General features: G+C 36.4%; 1 protein-coding gene and 1 long non-coding RNA gene across 6 annotated transcripts in view; one reads left to right on the forward strand and one right to left on the reverse strand.

Annotated features, from left to right (window-relative positions):
- The window catches only part of ephb2b (eph receptor B2b), a 127,291-nt gene extending 121,318 nt beyond the window's left edge, over nt 1–5,973 (reverse strand). For all 4 annotated transcript variants that reach the window (XM_080890575.1, XM_080890573.1, XM_080890574.1 and 1 more), the window contains exon 1: nt 5,792–5,973. In XM_080890575.1, the coding sequence (XP_080746701.1) occupies nt 5,792–5,843 (52 nt within the window). In that variant the 5' untranslated portion in view covers nt 5,844–5,973. The remainder of the gene's footprint in view (nt 1–5,791) is intronic.
- Nucleotides 5,974–6,332: 359 nt separating this feature from the next.
- LOC308402034 lies at nt 6,333–23,989 on the forward strand. Of its 2 annotated transcripts, XR_013972672.1 has the most exons (5): nt 6,333–6,468; nt 12,174–12,502; nt 19,348–19,405; nt 21,227–21,305; nt 22,650–23,989. It is a non-coding gene; the product is annotated as an uncharacterized lncRNA (long non-coding RNA). The 2 variants fall into 2 exon arrangements; XR_013972673.1 differs by lacking the exon at nt 22,650–23,989 and having other exon boundaries at nt 21,227–21,911.
- The last annotated feature ends 1,955 nt before the right edge of the window (nt 23,990–25,944 follow it).

The raw sequence follows: 25,944 nt of genomic DNA on the forward strand, positions 1-25,944 counted from the left end.
TCATAAAAATTATTGACTTACCTAAGGAGTACCTCAAGCATACCATTTACACCTCTGCGGTAAGTAAAGTCACTCGGTGCAGTATGTGGAATTTGTGCAGCGAGACTCAGAACACTTTTGTGCTCGGCTAGTGAGGGTTTTCTTAAGTAGGTCATATTGTGTTTTTAATGTATAATGTAGTACTACCCAGTATGTTAAAGGAAGAAGACTTCCACTATTAACTCTGCAGTGCTTTCATGTGCATTTCCCCACACATAGATTTTTCAGGGATGCTACCTAGTTTTTTTTTTTTTGTTGTTGTTTTTTTTTTTTAAATCTGTCAAAGAGTACAACGACAATACCCTTTTTTTTTTATTTTGAAAGCTAGATCCACTCCTTCCCACAGTCCTCAGTATCCCCAGACAGGATCTTGTCATGCAGTCAGAGGTACTTCACCATCTTGGACTGCAGTTGGCAATGGTGTAGAACTGCTTTATGTGCTGCTTTGCCGAGTTCACCGAGCCTGAAGAGCAGAACAAACGCTACCAGTGCTAGCTACAGTCCATAACAGGAGAATTGGACCTTGTCCACAGGATAAGAGACTCATTGTATAAGCAGCTGATATATAGATATCTCTATATCTCTCTCATATATATATATATATATATATATATATATATATATATATATATATATATATATATATATATATATATATATATATATATATATATATATATATATATAAAATACGTATAGTGCTTGTCAAATACATTTTTTGAGGAGGAGTTAGCATTATTTTTGTTCACATACATCATGTATAAGCAAGTCAGAAATTAAGTACAGTTTATTTGTATACCACTTCTCAAGAACAAAATTCACAAAGTGCTTTGCAATAGAGAATAAGATATAAAATACTCTGAGCATATAAAGTAAACAAATAAGATGTTTGGCAAACATGTCGTTCTTTACACCTTCCTGTTTCAGTGAAGTGTATTGTTGTCAAGAACTGAAAGTACCCCAGATTTGAAAAGTCTTTCCAAGTCCACGCATGTGGTATCATGGATGCACCATTAATTTTAATTCATGTCAGTTTACACATGAAATACTAAAATGTCAGTTTACCATCACCTCTAGAGGACAAAATGTGTATTGACTAGAAGGAATGAAGAGTTGGCTTCAGATAGTAAACCACAGAAGTAGAGCTGAACAGCCAAAAGCATGGAAACACTTTCAAACAGCCCATCATGCACTGAACTGAATTCGAAGTTAAACTGGTTAAGACAAGCTAAAGCCAGGAACAACATACAACTATTTTGCTTGCAAAGCCAACTGGAACAAAAGCTTACAAAACAAAAAAAACCTTGTTTGGAGGTTTTCTGCTTAACTTTTAGATGTTTCTGTACTGATGTCCGTATATTCACTCTTGCAGAAATGTGACCAAAGTCTAGGTTTGATACATACAGCAGCTCACTGCAGTGACTGTAACCTTTTGCAAGGACTACAAAAATTTCTCAAGCAAATCAGTAATAATACTTCCATAATCTCACCCTAAAGGTAGCCATAGATGTCTCTGAAATGTGACACCCTGCTTCAAGTGAAACAACTGGTACCAGCACTAATTGAAATTTTGCATGCAAAGTGACAATGCCTGGGCCCTCGGCAGCATGGATTAAGGCTTGAATAGAGACAGATTCTTTGTGAAAGCCTACTGTGCCGGTTGGCGTGCAGGCCAGCTCCCTGCATCTGCTCACTGGGTGGACTGAGAAAACACTGGATTGTATACGGTCGCTCATTTTACCTTTATCTAATCCCATTTCAGAACCCGCCTCCGTCAGTCTTTTGTTACTCTTCCACAAGACATAATGCTTCCATGTTACACTCACACATCGATTCCTTACAAAATAATTCCGGTCAGAAACAGCCACTTAATTTACATATGAAAGCATTTTTTAAGCAAACTTGGCAGGATTTTCTAAACATTAAGAGTCATACTCTGTCCCGAAGAGTCAGGTCATCCTATTTTGTGGAAGAAAAATGGTACTGATAGAAAATCCAAATGTAATACACAGAAAAGTACATTCTTGCATAATTATTTAAAAAGGGAAACCATTTCAAACATCAACTTTGCCACTATTTGCCAACATTCAACTGAGTCTTCCAGTGTTCAATAGAGCACTGAAGGAATCCAGCGCATATTGAAATGCAATCAAATCTGTAAGACATTCTTTGAAGACTCCATGCTGTGATGTCATTCTGCCCCACGTCAGCATCCTCTACTGTGGTTTCTGTCCCTTTATATATTTCAAAGAAAAACAGGAGGAAAAAAGTTATATCAGTGTGATCTATTCTCCAACTAACTTCACGAACACCACGCATACATGTCTAGATGGGGTTGTTATTGCATCACAGCAACACCAATCCTCCTAGCTGCACTGCACAAACTGTAATACCACAACAGAAAGGGCCAAACGGAAAAGCCAAATTATCTGTCTTGTAAATTTCATCTCCTACAAACAAAACAGGCGACTCGAATTTTATGGCTCAGTATGAATATGAGAATTTCCACTCAGCAGAATTAGATGAGCGCCATCGTTGTTAGTGTGGCTGTCAACTGAACACTGATGACAATGAATGGCCAAACTAATGAAGAGATAAATCCACACTGTTTTCATAGACATGTTTGGCATAGCTAGGCTAATTTCCTAGGCAGTAGTATGTCCATTAATTTCCGAAAAGAGCCCGTCTGTTCTTGTTAACTAAACCAATAAGACATGGCATCAGCTTACATTAACACAAATAAACAATTTAGAGTTGTTTCACATTCCACGCGGTGAATTAAATGCCTTTGAAAACTGGCTGATTGCAGCTGATGAATGAATGCCATTTGTAGTTGTCTAACATGGTGATACTAACTGAAGCCGGGGGAGTACATAGCGAATAGAGATGAGACGCTGAGGGGGAAAAAAGATGATACGATAGCTTTAACATCGTTTGCAGTATACTTTTCGCAAAATAATCACTTGGTACACATTTGGTTGCCTGGAGTTCAGCCCCAGTTTTAATCCTTGCCAACGTGACCCTTGCCTGATTCTTTGATTCTCTGTACAACAAATAGTATTTTCATGTTTACGCATTCAGCTGTAGAAGCTGTAGAAGACGCTATAATTTCATTCATCAATTCATTTTATATATTTCTTTTTATTTTAAATATTTCTTTTTAAAAAAAACAAAAAAACCAACTAAAACAACGTGATTTAGCGATCAACACATATTGAAATTACACGGGACAGTGTAACATAGCAGACAATAAATAAACAACATGGACTATTGAGAAATAAATGCATTTGACATGTTTTTCCCCGTTTACTGAAAAAAAAAAAAATAAAAAAAAAAAAATTGTGTCCCGGTCAAAATGGTCCACTGGAGGGATTTCTTCTGTTGCATGCTGGGATGGGGCTCTTTTTTTTTTTGGGATTAGAGCTGCAGTGACCTCTTTTTCAACTCTTTATTTTACCTACGTAAACCATTCTTGCAACTTCATTGGACAGTCAGCTAGGGTGATTCAAGGGATAAAATGGAGGGTGGCGGTGAAGGGGGGGCTGCTTCGGCTTGTGATGCGACTAGCTGGTTTCCACATCAAAACTGAAGTACCACAGTCCCAAACGGTACTTGCAACATGAATGTTGTATTTACCGTAAGTACTATCAAGAAATATTAACAGCATCATTCTTGGGGAAATCGCATAATTGCACAGCAATGGCTGTTTGAAGGACGTGCAAACTGCTTTTTGAGGCAATACACGCTGTCTACTTTCACATATTTTTCACATTAAATTTTACAAGTAGAGAAACAGTATCCATGGACATGTTTGTTTTTTAGAGAAAATGAGAAGACAAGAGGAAGTGGAACACTCTGTAGTGTGAATTTGATGTTATTTTTGGCATTTGTCATATCCTGTGTTACCCCTCACTCATCGACAGAATAGAGCAGATAAAAATCAAACAATAAATAAGCATTATGAAAGCAATCAAGCACTCATAATAAGTCATTGAACAAAAGCAAACCTAAAATTACGTACATAAATACAGTATTTAGTTTTACAGTAAATTGTTTTATTGAATATAGTCTACATAAAATAACTATCTGGTAAATTTATATATATATATATATATTATAAATATATTATTAAAAATGAATTTGGGACATGAAGTTTTAATCTGCACAGTTTTAATGTGAACATATCTAAGCGTTTTTATATTGTTCATAAGAGAAAAAAATATATATAAGTAAAAACAAAAATGCAATGTATGTATTGTATGAAATACGGGTTGCACATCATTTCCAGTATTTTTGTAATGCTGAGTGCACTGCATCTCTAACTTACCTAAGTAACAAGGTTGATGAAACCTTAAATTGAAAAAAAAAAAAAAAATCAAATAAAAATTAAATTAAAGCTAACAAATGTTCAACCTGCCAATAGGAAATGTAATGTAAGCTGTTGAGATCTCTCTTTTTTAGGTCTTGGATATGTTAACTACATTGAAACCATAAACTGGAACAGTCAGTAGTAGTCTGCATAAATACGCATGACATCTGTCAAAGTCTGTGCCAGTCCTACAGTGAACCTGGCACGTCCTCCAAACTTTCTGCACATATCTGGCATCCTGTTACATATGCACAAGTGATGTGAATATTTTTCCATGTTTTTCTTTTTCTTGTTGTTTCATCCTGCTCTAACATTCAGCTGACTTTCCAAATAGTTTCTTTTCGCCACCTGTAATTATGAGGTTTAGTTAAACTGACCAGAGGAGGAAGATGCATTTGTTCTCTGAGAGCATCCTCAAAATAGACTGAATAAATAACTGGGCTTTCCATTCTTCAGTGCTGAGTCTCCTAACCTGTCACAAAGCAACCTGAATCCATCAAATCAAAAACAACTGAAAATTACAATTTAAATCAAGACTGGAATTCTTAAATTAAAAGGAAACATGGTTTCCTGATGTTTAGGTCTGCTTATTTTTATTTAAGTTTAAAGAATCTAACATTAATACAGTCTTTCTCTGCTGCAGCACTTGTATATTATGCTGCATAATATGTGGGGAAACCTTACTTTGGAGCATCACTCACATACAACAGTAAACACACATTACGGGGATTATTTTCACCATTCAACCTGTTTCATTATGCGCTGAGCCACGATGACTCTTACCCTTTCCTGCTTAGCCAGGCTTTGCGTACAAATGACTGCATAGTGACCAGGCAGAGCCCTTTTGTGAGTCTGACAACAGGATGTTCAATGCTTATGTTTGTAATTGTTTTCCGGCAGCCTAAAAAACAAACAAATAAATAATTTAAGCAGAAGTCCTTGTTTGTCGTTTGTTTTGTTTGTTACGCTTTTGTCACCAACTGTTGGACAACTAACAGTGACACACCTCCACGGACAAAACGGATGCGCCTTACCTGAATGGGATCTCATGTTTTATATTCTGCTGGAGCTACCTGTGCAACACAAAAGGCTGTATGTTTCCTCTCTTTATTAAGGCTATTAGCGCTTGATAACATCCGCAGCGCACCTGCGAGATGCGGGAACATATGTTTTATGCCCCACGGCCATCCCTCTGCATGAACCGACTCTGTCTTTGCTAGAATTAAGTACTAGAAATGCAATACTACTAAAATTTACACATATGAAGGCAGGAGGATGGAAATTTAGTCCGAAAATTAAATCGTGAAATCACGCGCTTTGTTTCAAACTCGAAGCCGGTAAGATGATGCGGCTTTACGCGTTGGGATGAAAACACTAGCTTACCTTCAATAGCTATTACGGCCGGTAAGGTCCATAATATCCATAGAATATCCATTATTGGTTACTTAAAAGTCCCAGACATTCAAATAAAATATGTTCCGAAAGCCATTGACAGCAAAGGCAGAGAGGGGACAGGCAGTCCTTCTCCTCCAATAGAGCGATCCCAGATAGCAGAGACTACGAACTCAAATCTGAACCAAGTTTGGGCGAAACCAAACAACCGACAGACAGAGGGGAGTACTGAGCAACATAGAAACACGGCTCTGTCTTTCAGGAAAATATTAGTCCAGTAAGTGCTATATACTCTAGAAACAGCAATGTAAATAATCAAGGTTAAAACATTCAAATTTGTAGTTTCGTCATTGTAAACGCTCATCAACACGTTTGTTCATCCCCGTCAAATCTACTTCAATTTACCCGGCTGTCAGTCATCGACAGAAGGACGGTCCACAGTACCTTACCTAGCGATAATTAAGTTTTTGTGGGGCATTTATAAAAGATGGAGCAACTTATTTTCACTGCCTCGCTGCTCGAAGTGGAAATAGTCGTTTTTGCTTTATCAGTCCAGGCTTGAATATGTATTTGGGGTACACTTCGAGGCTCTTATAGGGAAGTAAGAACAGCTTCACCGCAGCTTTCTGGCGCTGGAACAGGTGACCAACAGGAGAGAAAAATGTGAAGTAAGTTTAACATTTTCATGTCCTCTTTATTAATATATTTTCTTTCCAAGACGTTTGATTGCGTTCAAATGTATACTTTTCCACAACCTTGTACTTCAGGCGGTTTCAGCGAAAAGTGATTCATAATGTTAAGTCACCGTGTAAGCATTAGTAATATTTTAATTACAAGCAAATGCTCGCATTGAGTGCAATTATAGTTCGTTTTTTGTGTTTCCAGATTTAAGAAAAAGTGTTATTTATATTAATCAATGTAACGATGTAATACAAGCATATTATAATCCAAATTATGAGTAGTACCATTTGAGTAACAGTGTTTTAAAAACTTTATATTACTTCCCCTCCCTTTGTTAAGGAAAATATATGTGTGTGTGTGTGTGTGTGTTAATCACTTTCATACTTTATGTAAAATTAATAATTTGATTTGAACATGTCATATGAACATACAGTAGTCTTTTAAAAACTTGCCAAAGAGTCAAATATGTATAATAAAATGTGACTCCAATCATTTAAAAATCAGATGATGTAAATCATCATAAAAAGAAAATCAGCTGATGTGATGCTGGCTCAGTGTTTCAGTACTTCAAAAATATGACACAATTAATCTTCCACAATTATTAACTTTGAGCTGTGTTTGCACTAAATTGATTTAAGTTGGCACAACAGAATCTGGCAGCCCTGTTCCTGGCAATCATTGCCATCTATCAATAAAAATGCTATACATAAAATAAATACACGTATCAAAAATCATACTGCCTTCAACTTTCATGAATTTTCTGCTGTTTTAATGGGATTACGCTTTGCCAAGCAGGTCCGAGTTGCCAGTCATAGTTGGCACCAAGTCAAAATTTATTGAGCATCTTGTGAGATATAGTTACAGTTTTTTAATTTCTTGAGAGTAGTATAAAACTTATTTCCTGTTCTAGGAGTTGGTAGTAAAAATTCCAGTGTCTTTGTAGGTACTGTGTAAAAACTAAAACACAGACTGGTTTTATATGACACAATGACAGGCATGGGGACTGACAGATATATTAAAACAGCTGCAGAAACGACAGAAAAGTAAAAAAAATGATCGCTTTGCTTTAAAAGCAACATAATGATATACACTGAAATGCATTCAGAGAGAGAGAAAGCCAGGCAAAAAATGTATAATTTTAATTTGCTCTTTGTATAAAGAAAGTACCAAACATTGTAGGACAAACAAAAGCGGTCTTGCAGATGTCCTCATGACATTTCCAGTCGAAAGTAAACATGCATGAAGAGGATATGTCCTAGATACTAAGTATGAAGTTACTAAAGCTGGCTGAGGAACAAGAATTTATAATAAATTGTTTGTCATCAAACATACCTTTTTTTTTATTACATTCCACAATCCTGCAGCTATGCAGCAGGACTCTCATGGGTTAAATGAGCCAGGCTGATTTATTTGCCTCCACTGAGCTCAACTATATTGATTCCAGGTCACTTGACTGGCTGACTTCAGATCATGTTCAGGTGACTACAAAACAGATGGAACACAACGGCAAGGCACCGAGAAAGCAGCTTTTCCTTATAATGAATTCCATACAAGCTCAATATTGACTTAAGCCAGGAAAGAAGTGAAAGATGTTGAAGGAATGATATTAATACTTCTCTAATATTACACAGAGATCTCTCTTCCACGCTATGTTATGATGACTACAATGTCTGTAATATATTGTAATGCAGAGCAGAGAGGTTTAACATTAGCCAGAAATACTCTTATGGTTGTTTACATCTTTGTTATCCACAAAAACGCAACATACAAGTGCTACAGCTAAAACAACACTGACCACAGCAGATGATATTAAATAAAAGCTACAGTATAACTCATATGCAACAAATTATGTACAACTATTCTCTTAACAATGCATAAAAGGTGCACTGAGAAATTAATTTGAAGTTCCTTCAGCTTGCTAAGGTGCAGCCACTGAATACATATTATGTGCGGGCAATTTGTGTGTTTTTAACAAATAAATATTCATCAGAATGATATTTTGGCATTGCTTAACATTATATGTATGAATTATAAACATATTTTTTATTTATTAATATATTTCCTATAGAATTCACTGATTTAATTTAACACTAATATTTTACTTTATTCTATTCTATGTGATTGTGCTTTTTTTGGCATTTGTTACATATTTAATATCACCAAATAACTATTCCTTTCTTCATTTAATATTAAATATTTTATCAATGCGGTTATAGAAATAGAAAGTCTAGGATTAAATAATATTTAATATAGAGTGTAAAAAACTGTAATTTAAATATAGATTTCTGAGCATCCTTTGTATGACATTAACAGTTGCATTTATATTTATAGTAAATAATTAACAGAACTTTAAGTAAAAAAGTTTAACTTTTTTATTTTATTTTAATTTTCTAATTTTACTTAAAACTAGGAGAACATTTCACTTTTATTTGTAAATTTCATATATTTTTTCTTTTTTGGCAATTTCTTATATTCATCAAAATGTACGGTGCTTTTTATGTGCTATTTTTTTAAAATTAAATATACATACTGATTATGAACAATATATTCATATTTATTAATTCAATATAATTTTGTATATTGATGAGAATGTAAATAATATTCATATGAGGGATCTCAGATTTAGAGACACAATATGCAGGCATTCATATTTTGTGTATACATTTATAAGGAAGGGATTAAAGGAATTAAAATGTTTTAAAGGTCATAATATAGAAAAAATAATTTTATACAGAATAACAGAACAAAAGAATATATTATATTTTTGGCCAGCAGTAGTGGATGTCTTTTCCAATGATATGAAACGTCATTGCATCGACACTGCCACCTAGAGTTTAAAAGCTCACACCATTGACAAATGCCTTGTTATTGAATACACCGCAAATGTATACCAAAAAAGTGTCTAAGGTAGTAATGTGAGTTGAGTCTAGTTCAACCTTTTTTTTCGCACTTGCCTGAAAGTGCAGCTTCTATTGTAATTACAGTTATAAAATTTTGCTATTGTGATAATTAGACTCATAAATTAAAAAAAAAAGTTTCATGGTCTTAAAACAAGATTTTTTGAAATCAGAAATTCAAACCTCACTTGCATGATTATTTACACTAAATATCCAAACAACCTCTGGAATAAAAAGAAAGATTTGTTTGTTATTTGTGTTTTAAGTTCAATTAGTTCAGTTTTAAATCACGTTTTCAGTCAAATTTCAATTATTGTCATTGACTTTGTTTTGTTGACATATGATAATAATAATCTAATTTTACTGTATATTTTTACCAAAGAAAATTTTTTAGCTTAAATTTCATTTGACCTCAGCCTATCACAGAACCCGTTAATGTTTAAAGACATGCTATTTTTCATTGGTGAAAATGAAATAAACTTCATGGGGGTGAGAATGAGTTTCTGCAATTCATAAGCTGATTTTATCCTTTGGAATATTTAATTCAATTCAATTCAATTCTTTATTTATTTGTCACATGTAGTTATAACTAGTACAACACACAGTGAAATGTTTTTTCCGGCTAAAAAGTACTCCCCCCCCCCCCGACTGTGCTTCTTACTAGACTTATAATAAAAAATATCTATATAAAAGTATAAAAATGTATAATATCGTGCAAAATATTACGCTGTAATAGTTAAGAGCTATAGTGTACGTATTTACATACTTGCGCTTAGGTTCATTCAAAACAGCCACACTGCACTGGAATCGATTTCACCTGGAGCCTTAAAGGGCTTACAGGGAAGTACTGCACCCAGTCAGCGTTAGCAGCTGGATAAGGACCGAGGAAATAAAATGCTCTCCATAAAAGTTGGTGTGTGATCCCTGACCCTGTGCCGAGAAAAAGCTGCGAACTCCTCTAATCTCGGGAGACCTTTTGCATGTGGATTAACCTTAGTTAAGACAAGGCCAGGCGGTGGAGAGTTGGCTGGAATGAACTCTGACAAGCAGGGAAACCAAAATTAATGTGGATCGTTCAGGATTTTAAATGTTATTTTTTAAATTGTCAGAGCAGTGAAGACAATTTTTGTTGTTTTGTTAAAAAAAGAAAAGAAGAAATAACACAGTCACAGAGGATCTAAATATACCGTAGTTGTTTTGAAAAGAAAGTATTTGTTTAGTGGAGTCGAACAAAAGATAGTCTTATTGCTTATCTTTCCTCCCCCCCCACTGCACTCCTACCACCCGCCACCACCTTCCCAGCGCATTGGTTTACCCCTGCCAAAAATTTAATTCAATCCAGCTAAGTTGCTCCAGCTTTAATTAAATAGACCAAAAGCCTTGGCAGGGTTTAATTTACTTTCTCGTTAAGTGAACTTTACAGAAACTGTATAACTTTCACTAGTATACTGCCGGGACCTGATAGAAGGTTTTCTTTATTATTATTAAACTTTTTAAAATCAAATCACACCATTTCCAACAACTGAGTTGAGTTTTGAGGTGAAGTGAAGGCTGAAGTCTGGTTTATGTTGGTCCACTGGCTTATAGTCAGATGGAAATGTGCTTGAATGGTGTACGCCTGTCAGAGGGCAGACAACACTTTTTATCATCATAATAAATCTTAGATCTATTGCTGTAAAGCAGAGACCCAGTAAAAAGTGATTCAGCTGACAGTCATGATGAAATGAATGCCTTGATAAAATGGCAGTCATCAATCATGACTTTGGTTTTGGATGCTAACGTCCCCTCTAAGCTCTCTGCTAATTGATATGAACCGTTCACATAAATCAGCGACTGTGTGTTGACACTGTGGTTTGCATTTCGGAACTAAAGATTTTATTTTTCCCATAACACATACTAAGTTGGAGTCCATGTGTGTTGTAGTTATTCTCCTGTAATGTGGATAGTTTTGTTGTATTGGAAACAAACTAGAACGTTTTCCTAAATTTAAGGATGCATACTTTCACTTATATCTTCACTTCTACTAACTTGACATTGTTTTGTGGACTGTCTAAAAATAGCCGAGGTCTGACTGCAGATGAGTCCAGACTTCAAACACTATTCGAAATGACCATTAGCAGCATATAGAGCTGAATACACATGCAGATCTGCACCATTAAATGAACTGCTTTCTTTCTTAAGGAAAAACTAAAATTGTTCTTAGGAATATATTTAAATAAAGTCTCAATTAAAAAATAAACAATAAAGGTAACTTCTTTAGTGTACAGCGGTCGTATCACTGTTGCCTAGTTAGAGTGACTTCTATATAACACCTTTAAATTTTCATAGCGTAAAGAAGGAAAAAGTCAAGAAGCAAAAATGTTCCTTCTTTTTTCGCTCACTTCTCTTGGTGTACAGACAGTCAATTTGTTTGTCTTCAAGATAGCTTTAAATAAATACAAGATTACATGTATATATAAATATATACTAGTATTAAACTTGATGCTTTGGGGTTTGGGACTATTTGTAAAATATCTGAAAAAAGTGGTACTGGGTACATTTTAGTAGTTGTTGTCTCAATCACTAAATAATATGTTTTATTTATCTCATACGAGTGGCATGATGTAACAGAGAGAATATGTTATGGGAATTATCACACAACACGTAAAAAATATGTATCCGTAATAAATGACATTTACACAACTACATTATTTATATAGCATGTTTTATTGACTTTGGATGTTGCAAGCTGAGCAAGCTTAAATAAAAACCAGACAACTGTATGTCTTATCTTTTTCTCTTTTCTCTCCATCTAGACTGTCAGCCATCACAGAACAACAGATGGAGGTGCACGACAGGATATTGCTTCTAAGAGGATTCCTGTTTCTTTCCCTGTCACTCTGGACATTTTTGTGGGGACAGACTCTTTCATCGTGACCCAGCTCAAATGGCTTACTGGAACTGGTGTAGAGTTGATGGTTAAGCCCTCTAAAAGCCACCACTACCCGTGTTGACCTGCTTGGCAAACAGAATTTCCCGATCATATCTGCTGTGAATAACATTTAAATAAGTAACCGGGTGGGATTAGAAAGTACTGGTGTTCTCCTAAGTCTCTGAACTCTGACGTTACCCGAATAACTCTAAGGTATGTTCCAGCTCTTTGCATGTTAATGGCCCGGTATCAAATTTTCTCGTCTCTTTAGGACTACCATAACATCCTTACAAGAAGCAGTGGTTCCCTCACATCAGCTTGTAGTTAGAATATCAAATGCAGGAATATTTGCTCCTGCATGTGAACAAATATGCAGGCAGACATTATGATATTCACATTTCTACAAAGAATCATTTCTAGAAAGAAGTTTAAAAGATAAATATTTGGTCATTGACTCTTATTAGCATTACAACACAATTAGCATTTTTTTACTGTTATGGATGCACCACCATTATCATTAATAGTAACTTTTTTAATTAGGAAAATAAAATATTAGTTGTTTACCGTCTCAATAGCATGACAGCAACCGAGTGATGTAAATCAGAAAAAAAACTGAAAAATCATCAAAAATAATTTATGACAAATTTGAGGTAATATGTGCTGTTTCGAGCTCTACTAATGACATAATGTACAGTGAGACGCTGTAACATATTTACTATATATGGATTAATTTTATCATTTTGGAATGTAAAGTATTTTATTACTTCAGTCATACAGATATTCCGAAAGTTTGTATTTAAAAAAAGGCAACTGAGGGCAGACGCTTGATTTCTTCTTGTGTTCTGGCCGCATTTTTATTGCAGAAGCCCTCTCTCATGGCACACAGAGCCTGTAATCTGTTTTATCTCCATGCACCGAAAAACGAGCTGTTTTTTTCACTTGCACAGAAAGCTATATAGTTACATACAGGTGAAGCTAGAACTTTATTAATCATAGTGACTGAATAGTGAGTTTTAACTTTTTTTTTTTTTTTAATTCAAAGTGGTGTTTACATGCTGCATGATTATGGTAACCTGGTATGTAAATCGGCATAAATAGAGGAGATGTATATACTTACACATCATCTTGTGTCTTTATGAGGAAATATCCAGCATTTTGTATGATTATCGGGATCGTCCCGAGTTATTAGGGTCACATTAAAAGTTTTACCAACTGTCCAGAGTAATGTAGCAGTTCAGTTTATCACAGTAGTAACATAAATGTCTTTATTAGCTTTTGTAATACTATTTTTGACTAAATTTAAGTTAAAAGCATTATATCTTATACCTTATATCTGTACTTTTTTAGGCCATGTCGCATTAGTGATTTCACACAACTGACTGACCTCCTAAGGCGAATGTAGGTTTTCACACTTGCACAGTTCAATGAATATCTAATAAAAGTTCTACAGTCATGTAATGACTTCATGGGGATCTAGATATAGATGCTTTTCCTGTCGGAAAACATAAAAATGGTTAATTTAACTTGGTTGCTGCTCTGAGGGATATTACCTCTTTACTGTATTTCCTTTGTATTTAACCTAGACCCTAAGAGGAAGGAGGGAAACTCAGAATCTCCTGGGGGACCCAATTATATTTTCTCCTGTGTTCTCTGCAATATAATGACTTTGCAGCAAGATCATTTTTCCTGCTTCTGTTTTATTTTCTTCTGATTTTATCTCAGTAGACATAAGAAATTAAGCTTATTTCACTCAAGGATCATTTCTCTGGTCCCCTTATCCTGTTTCATTTTATAGTTTTTACCTAACGACCACTATAACAGGCTATGAGGGACTGTCCTGCTGCCTGTGGTAGCAGGTCAGTGCTCGAGGTAAATTATTCTATTTCGCAAACTGTTATTCAATTCATGCTATAAACAATGATCGCTGTCTTTTAAGGTTGGCCCGGAGCAACTCCAAATTCAGTGGTGAACAGTTCCCCTGCAGATCATCATGCTGAATTCAGCCATAACTTTTCATGCAGTCAGTCATAAAGTTTCAGCTTGAACAGACGTGGTAGGTTTCCAAACCCAATAGCTTGTGGCTAGATTTTTCTTTGCAGTCTAGCACAAATCGCTGACCACAGACCAGAATTTGTCTGGAGGCTTTAAGGATCCTCAGATGTTCAACAGAGTTAACTTGCCAAATATATAGGAATTATATTTAATGCTTATGAAGTCTATAAAAAGCAACATACAATTTAAAATGTATGTGATTACAACAAATTGGACATGTACTTGATTTAACAAGCCAATACACAAACATGTCCTGGTTATATGAAGAATAAGTACAAACAGTGACGTATTCAAATGTGGGTGGTGGCGCTGCACTGTGTATTAGTGTCTAGGCATACACATTTATGCGTTGTATAAGCATGTACGCAAGTGTCCCAATGCCACTCCATGTAAACGTCTGTATTTGGAGAGGGAACAGAGAGAGCTGAAGTACAGAGCAGAGTGAGGAAATAGAGCAGAAGAATACAGGCCTGACGTAAAGAAATCCTGGATAATTCTGCCCTAAGATGTGTGAGGGCTACAAAGAGCAGAACGCAACATCCAGAGGTTGTTCCCATGGCAACCTTTGCCCAGGGAGATCACTGACCCTCCCGCCCTGCAGTGCAAGCGGGGGCACAGATTGTAGGTCACATATGGCACCAGTGATCCAATCAGGTCTAATCTGGCTTGACTTTTAGGTCATAAATTATACTGGCAAGCTGGTATATATTCAGGCTTCAGTCAGCTTAGCTGTCTAACAATGGTTGCTTTAAAAGACAAGTTGATGAACTGACCCGTTAAGTAGGCATGTAAACAAATGTACATTTCGTCCGTCATTATGGAACACATACAGATCGAGAGCATAAGCAAAGCATAAAAAGCACCATCATATTGATCTGTTGGGTTGGCTAAATGCAATACAATAAAAGAGCAATTCAGCAAAAGAATGGCTTTGCATTGTTACACATGCTGATTACGTCTATTAAACAATATACACATGTACCAAAAATGTAATATGTCCAACATTACAGAAATGATCACATGCACAGTATTTTCACATTAAAATATAAATGTGAATGTCAGTTTCTAGGTCATGTCAGTAATGTTAAATTGTCTTTTCTGCAATATTGTATTAAAAATAAGGTTTTTTAAGTATTTAAAAGATATAATGCTGGTAAAAGGTTACCTTGAAATATTTTTTTTAAATCTTTTTTCAAGCCAAAATACACACTTTTTTTTCTTTTGCACAACAGCAGAGTTAACAGTTATTTGGTATTTGTGAGAGCTAGTGCCATTTCTTAGCTTAGCTTATCTACTTAGTACTTTTAATTTTTATTTTTAGGTTTATTTAAGCATTGTCTGACAGTATGTTTGTACTAAGTACCGCAGCAATTTCCTAATGTTGTAAACCTGCTCAACATTTGGCAATAAAACCCTTTCTGATTCTGATTTAAAGTAGTCAACACCAAATGTGGATAAAAAGCATTTTTTAACACTTGTGATATCTGAAAATTCAATAAGAAGCAATGTGTTTGCAAAATTCTATTTAAGTATGAATAAATTTAGGACATGTAACATTACTAGTCTGGGATGTGGAAACCCCACAAAGGGAAATGAGAAATGCCCGATTGCACAGGAATTGCGTGTTGGTATTTCACAATGTTTAAATGAATTATAATGCCCCTACCAAAGTTCTTGTATCATCTGCACACATATGTAATTCATGATGACCTCAATATCACCAGTGTGAGAAACTCTGAGGGAAGCTTTTTTTCCTGGATGTGGATGTTAGATGCCGGTGGTCATGCAGCAGAAACACAGATATGATATGAATGATTCATACACCATGTTCCTGGAATATTGGGATAGGGAACCTGGCCATCATCAAATGGGCCTTGTAGTTATATGTGCCTTTGCAAATAGTTTCCAGACACAAGAAAAAACACCCACACCCACAGATACATCATTGTGAACTAAGCTTTTAAATCCTAGCTTAAGTTGGGGTTGTTTCATGGTCTGGATCATCTGAATTTTCTTTGCACTCACTTATGCATTAATAAAGCAGATGTTATGTGTGGTATCTTTGCTGCATATTTAATGGATGCTTTTTGTTGCCTCAGGTTGTATATTTTGCTTATATTTATTGTGTCTAATGTATGTCCCCCCATGTTTATGGATATCTTTTTCTGTTTTTCAGTTTAAATCATTTTAAGATAAATGAAATGAAATGTGCAACATAAATAGCATTTCTATCTGATTACACTTTATGCATTCAGGTCAAACTCAGTCTGATAGAAAACTGCTCCTGATCTCAAACCATCTCTACTCACTCACTGCCCCGTGGTTTGTGATTTCATGAGTGAGCTGGTAATAATCACGGGTGACTGGATTTTCACCTTTTTGCTGAGATCTATACATGAAGGCACAGCTCAACTGTGAGACCTTGAGCTGCCATATGGGAATGCCTGAATTCTGAAGTCAGACAAGTCTTTACATCTGCTTCTCATTGCCTTATCTGCATCTTATCAGAATCAGAATCAGAATACTTTATTGATCCCTGGGGGAAATTATTTTTTGTTACAGTGCTCCATTTTAAACCAACATTAAGACAAGACAGACAATACACTAACTAAGAATAGTACAATATATACATATATATACATACATACATACATAAGTCACTCATAAATAAATAGTTGGAAAAGAAACATGTGTAGCTGTAGCAGCAAACAGTGTGTTAAGTGGATGCGTTGTACAGGGAGATGGCCACAGGCAGGAATGATTTCCTGTGTCGTTCAGTGGTGCTTTTCGGTAATCTCAGTCTCTCACTGAACGAGCTCCTGTGACTGACCAGCATGTCATGGAGTGGGTGGGAGGTGTTATCCAACATTGTCTTTATCTTGGACAGCATCCGCCTCTCCGACACCACCTTGAGGGAGTCCAGCTCCATCCCCACAACATTGCTGGCCTTACGGATTAGTTTATTAAGTCTGTTGGCATCTGTGACCCTCAGCCTGCTCCCCCAGCATGCAACAGCATAGAGGATCGCACTGGCCACAACAGACTCATAGAAAATCCTCAGCATTTTCTGGCAGATGTTGAAGGACCTCAGTCGCCTCAAAAAATAGAGACGACTCTGGCCCTTCCTGTAAAGTGCTGTGGTGTTTTTAGCCCAGTCCAGTTTATATGCACCCAAGTAAAGGAAACCAGTGTATATTTAGCAGAATTGCTGTAATTATTTTTAAAAAGCCAAATATGACAAATTATTGCAGTATGAAGAGTGTTTATATGTTCTTTTTGGTGATGGATCTGTTACAGTGTTAGAAATAAATGGAAATGGAATGTAATTTTAGACAGCTCAACATATTCAAGAACAGCACCTGCAGGTGTTAATAAAATTATACCAGTTCAGCGGTCTAGAATGAAGCATGACTTATTTGTTTTTTGTTTTTTCTCTTGGCTTTTTCGCCCTAACTCTGTCTCTCTGTGCTCTATTTTTCTTTATTTCTTTTCTCGTTCTCTTCAACCAGTCGCAGCAAACAGATGCCCCTGCCTGAGGCTTCTTCCTCTTAAAACTGAGTTTTTCTTTCCCATTGTCACATGGTGCTTACTCATTGCTTGTAGGTTTTTCTTCAACAATATTACAGGGTCCTTTACCTTGGTGGATAACAGGCCTTGAGGCAACTGTTGTGATTTGGCACTATATAAATAAACCTGAATGAATTGAACTGGAGGGAGTATGTTATGAATAACAGAAAACATTCAGTAAATATTCAGAAAATTTCAGCAATGAAATTATTGTACATTCTGATTTCAGTTGAACATATTGAGAGGATTACTTGTGAATGTTACTCTTATTTTTTGGGCTCAGTCTTTCTTTTAGTGGAAACTGGTCACTGGTCTTGATGTCTGCCTGCACAATTATGACTCATGACTGCATCTAGTCAGAGTCAACTGTCTTATCTCTTTTCCCTCCTACAACGACTTCCTACATTTCTTCTGTCCTTAAGTCATTTCAATTTGGCTGATACACTAAGTTAAATATATCTTAACAAATATTACTCCTTTAGGTTGATCTGATGAATTATTTCCTTAAGAAACACAACAGATTGTCAAAATTGGCTTGGCTGATTGGCAAACAGTACAAAGATAAGAAAACCAAACTGAATGAGGAATTAATTATTAAAACCAAAACTGGGAAAACACTAGGAAACCTGAACAGGAGCATGGAGACACAGGAGTGGGTAAACAGACCCTCTGAAAAAGGACCAGGGAAAACAGAGACAATATATACACTGAGGGATGATCAGGGAAGTGGAAACACATGGGAACACATCAGGGACAAATTAGCACATAGCAAAACAGGGAAGCAAAACTGAACACAATGTACATGAGATGAGGGATTGACAAAATAAAACAGTAAGAAGCACTCACACCAAGATTCAGACAAGGACACACAAGCTTGACACCAGGACGGGGATAAACAAACATGGGAACACAAGAGAGACTGGGGAGACAAGGACAAAACATGAAGAAGAACATGGGAATAAACAGGTAAGGGGGACAGAACACTGAGACATGACTGGATGAGAGAGAGAGGGTGAGAGACACTGCAAGAGTAGATATTAAATAAGGGAAATCAATACAATACAGTGTTATCACAGTCATTTCACATTATTCACCAAAATAAATCTAAACTAAATAAAATAAAATAAAATAAAATAAATGGAAAACATAAGAGCTTAGTGAAAACTAAAGGCAACGATGTCTGTCTGCAGAGGATGAGTAGCTTTATTGTTGCATTATATTCCAAATTATATTGCTATGTTACAATGCTGATTGACAGCCTATAATTATATTGTTCATTGTGATTGTTCTGCATAAATAAAAAGAGAAAATATTGTGGCAGTGTGCTAATCCTATGACTAATGTTGTGAGTATAAGGCTGACTCATACCAAGTCTGTATGAACTGTTTCTAGCAGTACTGTTCCAAACTCTGCATCTGTGTCTTTAAAATGTCTTCAAGGGGAACTTGATGGAACATGGCTTGATGGAACTTTCTGGTACAGCGAAGTGCACACAAAGTGAGTGATCTGACCTTTTCTTGTTACTGAATCATGCAATGTTCAACCTCTCAGACTGCTTGTTTTAGGAAACCCGTCCGAACGCATGGAAGAGAAGTAAGACAGGATGGAGGAGCAAAAGGTGACAAGAGCAGAACTCTGACACTAATGCAATCTGAAGTGGCCTGTAATGCGGTGTTTATAAATTGAAAAAATTGACCTTCCTTGGAGAGGTGACACAAGCCTGCACTCCGAGATGTTTCAGGGGCTAAGTGGAAGTTTCAGAGCAAGCTGCAGTGGAGCCTGAAGGCCGAGCAAATTTTTCATGAGTAATTTAATATCTGGAACATGAGAGCGTGCTCCACTCAGAATCCTGGCCCGGATACGGACAGTGATCTGTCAAGGGGGAGGGGGAGAAAGTCAAAAGGGAAAACCAACGAGTAGCCAAGACTGTACATCAACTTTCATCCAAGGATGCTTAGGAATGATGCATTGCCACCAACCTCAAAACATGTCTTTACCAGGAAATGCTTCTGGGAGACCAGTTTTGGGGGATTATTCTTCATTTTGTTTAAACGTGAATCTCTCGGTTCTTAAAAATGATCCAAAATTGGGTTTCGGTTCATTAGCACCATGCAACACAAGTGTTAGTTCACATAATGTGTTACTCTTAAATATTATTCAAAATTTGCAAGTCAAGCCTTCTAACGTAACCACTAACTCCTACTAAATCATCAGATGTGTAAAAGGATTGAAAAACTGGGGAGTTGTGTTGTCAGCAAAATGTTGCAACACCAATAGTGAAGTCTGCTGCTAGGTCTGTAGCATGGGCCACAGCAATTATGACTTGGTACAAAGCTTCTGCTGCTGAGTAACCCAGTCTATGGTCCAGTTCTTCTTCAGTCCTTACACTGCCTCCTGCTCAACAACAGTCCTTGTTTAGCCCTATGACCTTTGGGCAGAAATAGTGGAGAAACAGAAACCAGAGTTGAACAAACCACTGCCAGTCTAGGATTTTTGTGGATGAAATTTTGAGGGTTATGTTATAATCCTGGAATTAAATCTATGAGTGGGGAAAGGCACACATAAACTTATGCAGACTGGACCACCAGCAGTCACATGCGGCTTCAGATTATCATGAACTCCTTACTCCTTCCCACTGGAAGTCTGGAAGCGAGAATGGCGTGTGGGAGAGAAGTCTTCCTCACAGACAAAAATCAGTCATGCAGTCTCTTCTTTTATCAATCCAATTGGGCTAAATTCAGGAACATCTTGTTTCAGAGTGAAGCTGAAAAATATATTCATGTATTTACTGATTTTAGTAATAAAAGCTCTTCAGTTCCCTTCACTGAGCCCATGTTAAATCCAGAATTGAATTTAAAAACCTTCCCCCTAACAAATCTGAGATGAATGGCCCCATCATCTCTTGTAGACCTTTTAATATTGTGTCAACACAACAGTGCATTTTCCTCTCAGTTGCTTATTTGGGGTTCCAAAATCTTCCACAAGTAGGCTAAGAAACAGTGCTTTCGGTTATCAGACTCCTTTCCTGTGGAACCAGCTCGAATGTTGGATTTAGGAGACAGACATCATCTCTATATTTAAGATTAAGGGTTAAAATCCTCCTTTTTGATCAATCTCATCCCTTAATTTCACATCCCTCAGATGTGAGGGATGATGGTGCTATATACTCAGACTGTTGTGTGACCTCTCATGATGCCCTCAGTATTTCCTTTCCTTTACACCCTTTGTGTTTAAATGAACTATTGTGACGGGCCATAACAATGCCATTTACTTTTGTCTTCTCTCTCTTATAGTTTTGTTTTGTTCTTGTCTCTTCAGTTTTCTCTTTCCCCTCACTTCCCAACTGGCAAGTGACTGCGCCTCCCTGAGCATAGCAGGAGGTCTCTTCCTGCTAAAGGTAAGGTCTTAATTCTCACTGTTGCCAAGTGCTTGTGCAAAGGGGATCATCTGATTTGGGGCTTTTCTCACCAGAATTGTGCATGTACTTTACATGTAAAACACTTAAAGGTGCTGCACAAATATACTGCATAAAAAGTGTGATTTTCTCAGTGAGTGCAGCTGTAAATTACAAGTCAATACCTCTTGAAAATGTTGCCTAAACTGTTTTATTTAGCTGAAACACACATAATAATAACATGCTCATGTGCCAATGTTGCCGTTTTCTGCGGTGGACGAAGGGTTAGCACCAGTAATCTGAGTAGCTTGTGGCCGTGCAGCCCCATATGCACCAAACTGCAATGCACTGTGTACTCTGGCACCTTTTTGCCAGAGTACACAGTGCACCACCATTATTTTTTTCAGCAATCTAAACTCGAGTGGCTCGTCTGTCGGATCAGACACGGGTCTGCCTTGGCGCCCCATGTGAGCCTTGGCCACCCATGACCTTGTTAGTGGTTCATCACTCTTCCTTCTTTGGACTACTTTTGATATATACTGACCACTGCCGACTAGAAATACCACTCAGTTTTAAAGATACTCTAAATCCACTCATCTAGCATCACAATTTGGCACCTTGTCAAAAAGCACTGTACTTACAGATTTCCTTCAAAATCATTTTGTGAGTATATAAAGGATAATTTGGCCTTTATTGTTGTCACATAATATTGTTTTTACTTGAGAAACGTAAAGACTTATTTTAGATGTTGTAAATTTTAGCTTTTCAGTAGAGTTTAATGATTAATTATGCAAAATAATATTCATGAGAAAAATGGTAGTGTCAGATACAGCCCTGCTGTATCTAGTGTAGTTATGTTTTTTTCAACTGCATATGGGATCATCCTACTGACACACACACACACACACACACACACACACACACACACACACACACACACACACACACACACACACACACACACACACACACAAAGTCAGATCCTTGTATTTGCATAGAACATAAAACAATTCCCAGGACAAGGAAACTACAGATACATGAATCCTAACAGTACTAGTTATTCAGCTGTGTATAACACCACATCACAATGTCATGTGAGTGAGAAAATCTATTTGACAAAATTTGGAAAAATGCCGTTTTAAGGCTATATTCCTGCATAGTAGCATTCATATTTTATTGCATATATATTGTATATTTTATTCAAATATTTTTATTTTGATGATGATTTATCTTAAATACAGCATACAAAAAATGATGTTACTTAAGGGAAACACAGTTCTGCAGCACTGTTGTATTTTGATGACCTTGTTGTATAAAAGGAATGTAATTCATAAAATATTTTTACAGGTCATGTTTCTACAATCCAGTCACTGCTTTGCAACAATAACTTGGAGAAAGAATTGTTTTTATCAGTGTTAACATCATCTTTGGAGGACATAACTAAGCCATGACTTCAAGCTGCTTCAATGGGTGTATTCCTGATTGTTCAAAAAATTCTTTGCATATAATTAATTCTTGACACTCACCTCAAAAGTTAACATCTCTTCATTTCACCATCCTCTAGCTATCCTTAAAGTTGGGTGATTATCAGTATACAGATTTTCCCATATTAGATTCTTTTGTGAGAAACTGTCATCTACAAAATATTTAGTATTCATGGTCATGATCATTTTATATCATTAAACATCAAACCAACCAGAGCCCTTTGGATAAAAAGCCTTTGCTTTACTACTTAAAAAAATAATATTTAAAGCTGCTCTTGATGATATTTTTCTAAATAGGTTATTTATATCTTTGAAGGTTCATCATAGATTGAATTAACTAATCATGGCAGCTCTTTCACTGAAGAACAATCATCCACACATCCATTATCTTATACTTATATAAAGTTGGCTCACAGTGACAGGATGCTATGTATTCTGGTACAATGCCTGCAGGACTGCTGGTGCCACGCCAATCTGCAGGTATAGCTCACACTCTACATCACATCACATGAATAAGATGTAAAGGCACTTGAACTCCCTTGCTTGGGGCATCAGAGAATCATGGCCTCAGACTGGGAGGTGCTGACTCTCATCCCCAGCCATTTTACACTAGGCTGCAAACCACTCCATGTGCATGCTGACGGTCATGCTACGTTGAAGCCAAAAGAACCGCATCATCTGCAAAAAGCAGGGATGTTATTCTGAGGTTTCTAAAGTGAACACCCTCCTCCTCTCCCAGCTATGACTGGAGAGCCTGCTTTTTACTAACCTAAAAATAAAACAGCAAAAGTTTTTGTGAGGTTATAGTTAAGTTGGTTAAAATACCTTCCTGTCTGTCCCTTGTCATTTGTGTCCTGCTGAATTTTTGCCAGGAACGTTTAGTTCTAATTTTGTGCTATTAATTTAGCAAACCTCTAATTTAAAAAAAAAAAAAAGATTAGGTTGCTGAAAACATTATAAAGGTATTTGCTACACAGTGTTTTTCTTTAGATCTCACTGAGGTTTAACATCAGGAGGATGAAGAATTTAGTGAATCATAATTTTTATTGTACTGTTGCTTTTATATAGATTACCACTGTAATACCACAGTTTGTGTTACATTCATAGAAATGTTGGAATTTTTTTAATTTTTTTCAACCTTTACTTATACAGGTAATCCCATTGAAACTGAACGTCTCATGTTTGTTTGTTTTTTTAATTTATGGCAATATAATTATATGTTTTTAAATGGGTAACAACAAGATAATCAATATTAAACAATTGATTTAAAAATATTCTGTCCACTAATCTTTCTTAAAAAGTGGCACTTCCCACAGTTTTTTCTATCTAAAGCATATAAAAACATTTATCAGCTTACTGACTGAAAACCTATAGCTTATGCTTGTTTATCACAGCAGACTTTCTAACTTGTTCCAGCAAGTAAAGCACAGATAAAAAAAATTGCATGAGTTGTGACTGACTGAAATTATTTTAGGCATGCAGGGACCTGGTCTTGTGCATTGTTGTTATAAGCTTACTAAGAAATTCTCATTAGCAGCAGCTATGCACATGCTCAAACAAGTCAAAATTCAGTTGTTAATAAGGTCTGCGGCTGCGACACGACCTGTGTCACAGTGATTTCCAAGATTAGAGCTATTCTCTCTCCACCAAGTGGCTCTTCAGTAGGTTACTTTCCCTGATACTGTGAAGCTGCTGACATTAAAATCGATCGCTGTCAACACACTGTCAGTCCTGATACCACAAAGGACATTGACAACTGGGGCTGGTGAGAAGACCTGCAGATAAGGACAAATGTCTCTGATAGAGACCAGAAGGGAAAAGAGTATGAAAGAATTTACCACTTGACAGTCCCAGGTGCTTCTTTATATGATTTCATGGATGGACTTGAGTTAGAGTTAAAATACAATTAAAACATTCAAAATGGACATTTAAACTATACAATATATTTTATTTTAATGCAGCTAAATCCTTTTTAAGGCTGAAAAACTATGATTTTACGTTTTTTTACATTTTTTTTTATTTTTTTGTGCATGTGTTGAAAATATTTTTATTCTCATACAAACCAGTGTCTTTTAAATGTGCGGTGGGCCAAATGTTCAGCATGGTAGAAATGTAATGTAAACCTGTAAACCCACTCTGAGAGTGCGCATGCACCATCCCACCAATCTGGATCTGCTAAAGGAAAAAAATGTAATATATTCTTCCTTTATCGTGCTCCACTTTACCACTAGGTTTAATGACAACTGCCCTTTCAGTTTTTACATAGTCCTGCTGACAGACAGATAAACAGCAACAGTAAATGTATTGTATGTTTCAGACTATTAGTGGCTTTTTACTGAGAGAAAAAAAACAGCAAATATTAGATTCATGATTAATTCTTTTGATTTAACTGTGTTTGTACACACGTAAAATCCACAGAAAATATCAACTACAAAACCTGTGAGACTGAGTTTAGGCTCTGTGTCACTTGTGGTTATATGATGTGTTCACAGCCAACACTGGATGGTAAAGTGCTTGTGCTTACCCAGCTTCGAGCTTCACCATAAGCCATGGCTGGGTGGATCTAGAGTGTTACACAGGGGTCATGAAGAGTTTGGTAGTCTGAACTCGCTGATGTTAACTGAAGCATGCAAGCATCAATGCTTGCACCCCTCGAGGCACTGCTGCCCGCTAAATCTGTGTCAAACTACGTAAACCCAATGCATCTCCTCTGCAGTGCAAAATCATGAGAGACATCAGTTGTTCGCCTCTAGAGGCCGATCAATGGGCCAACCAAACTTATTAAGCTGCGTAAATGACATTCGACAGAATCTACTAAGTGTAAAACCGCAGGGTGGAATTAGGTAAGGACAGACGCAAATATACACAGTCAGTGACCTCTTTGCAATGCTTTGCTTCAGCTTTAAAGGTCCAGTGAGTGCTTTACATGTATAGCATCATAGTGATATGAAGCACTGTGAACCCAAAACATTGATATTACCCCAGAATTTAATTATATTTGTAATGTGAGAGTTCCTATTACTCCCAGTTACACAATATAGTTACGTTCCTGTATGAGAGAAGATCAAATCAAGTACTTAGGAAATTATATTTTAAAAGTGTGTTACTTTCTACTACTTGTTTCTCTAGATTCCTTCCTTCCCTCTTGCACTCCATTT

The sequence above is a fragment of the Rhamphochromis sp. 'chilingali' genome (assembly GCF_963969265.1).
Source record: "Rhamphochromis sp. 'chilingali' genome assembly, chromosome: 9".
In the NCBI taxonomy this organism is placed as follows: Eukaryota; Metazoa; Chordata; class Actinopteri; order Cichliformes; family Cichlidae; genus Rhamphochromis; species Rhamphochromis sp. 'chilingali'.